Source organism: Propithecus coquereli, unplaced genomic scaffold (assembly GCF_000956105.1).
Source record: "Propithecus coquereli isolate 6110/MARCELLA unplaced genomic scaffold, Pcoq_1.0 Scaffold50, whole genome shotgun sequence".
NCBI classification, from domain to species: domain Eukaryota; kingdom Metazoa; phylum Chordata; class Mammalia; order Primates; family Indriidae; genus Propithecus; species Propithecus coquereli.
The window spans coordinates 373,904-375,378 of NW_012150841.1; the positions used below are offsets into that span (position 1 = coordinate 373,904).

The 1,475-nt window shown below is 28.1% G+C and overlaps 1 protein-coding gene across 1 annotated transcript in view; it reads right to left on the bottom strand.

Annotated features, from left to right (window-relative positions):
- Positions 1-1,475, bottom strand: part of PTPRQ (protein tyrosine phosphatase, receptor type, Q) — a 303,100-nt gene that overhangs the window by 274,134 nt on the left and 27,491 nt on the right. Inside the window, exon 8 of the mRNA XM_012656309.1 lies at positions 689-817. Within this exon, the coding sequence (XP_012511763.1) occupies positions 689-817 (129 nt within the window). The remainder of the gene's footprint in view (positions 1-688; positions 818-1,475) is intronic.

Here is a 1,475-nt window from a genome sequence, read left to right on the forward strand (position 1 = left end):
TTAATAATTATTTGAATTGAACTTCTTTCATTGAAAGAATAGGATCTCAGATCAAGAAAACATTTTAGAGTTTACTTAATTCACTTCTAACAATATATTATTTGAACCCCTCAAAATATTTCTGAAAAGTAGATGCTCAGGTCCTGCCTGTTTTCAAAGATGGAGAAATTTTCACTTTCTAAAGCTGCCCATATTACTTTCTTTAATAGATCTTATTTTTTTAGAGCAGTTTCAGTTTCACAGAAAAATAGAGCAGAAGATAGAGATTTTTCCGTCTTGTTTTTAGAGAGCTCTCTCAAATTATTAGAAATAAGTTCCTTATTCTAAATGGAAATCCGATTTAATAATCTAAGCCATTGTTCTTCATGATTATAGGTCAAAGTCTTCTTGTTCAAGTATGTGAAGGATTGTATCTCTCCTAATATTTCTTTTCTTGAGGGATTATCTCTAATTCTTTCATGTGTTCCACATGGAACATGGAACATGGGTAATGTTTTGTCATCCTTTTGGTCATTTATGGTTTTAAACAAAAAAATAAAAAAACCTCACCTTCCTTATTACTTTTATATTATTTGCTTCAGTCTTAGAGTCTTTTAAAAAGACACTAATACTTTTAAAGAGTTTGATATTACTAACATATTTTATAATTCTTCTCCAAAAAGTAAACAGAAAACCAGTTAAGACTTACCTAATGGTCCATATAATTCAACTCTATAACTAAACTTCCCTGTTATTATAGTTGGTGGATCCCATGAAATTGAAAAGGATTTTCCTGTGATGTTGCCTGTTACACAGTTTTGTGGTGGTCCTTCAGGCACTAAAATGGTTATAGAAAAAAATGAATACATAATACATATTTAAAATAAAAGAACATCTTATTAAATACACAAAACAAAACACAAAGTCAGAGAAAGAAAATAAAATGTCACACTAGTAGCAATGGGTTTCTTAATTTAAAAAAGGAAAAATGGGATATAAATGCAGGATTCAAATAACACATACTGGATCATCACAATTATTAATTTTATTTAATGCTATATATGATTACATAGCTCAAGTTTTACTCCTATTTTCATTGTAATATATTCACTGTAAATGTTACATTGTCCTGAAACATTTATACTTGAATATATATTACATTCAACAAGATCTGGGTATGTGGCTTGATAAACACTTTCTCTCTTGTAAACACAGGTAGAAGAGTCAAGGAAGTAACCCTCATAATTTTTTGGCAATAATCTTTTAGTCTTTGTATCAATATTTGTATTTTTCTCTGAGGGGAAATTTATAATCTACAGTTAGAAGATTCAGATGTAATGTTGGTAACATATAAAAATAATAATGACATTTAAAAGTAGTCTGTTTTTCATAGCTGTGTTTCCACAGGTTACTTTCTTTTAATTAAAATGAAGTAATTCGAAATATTTTTTCAAAAAGAAATTATTGTCTACCAAATTTTATTTTATATGACCTTC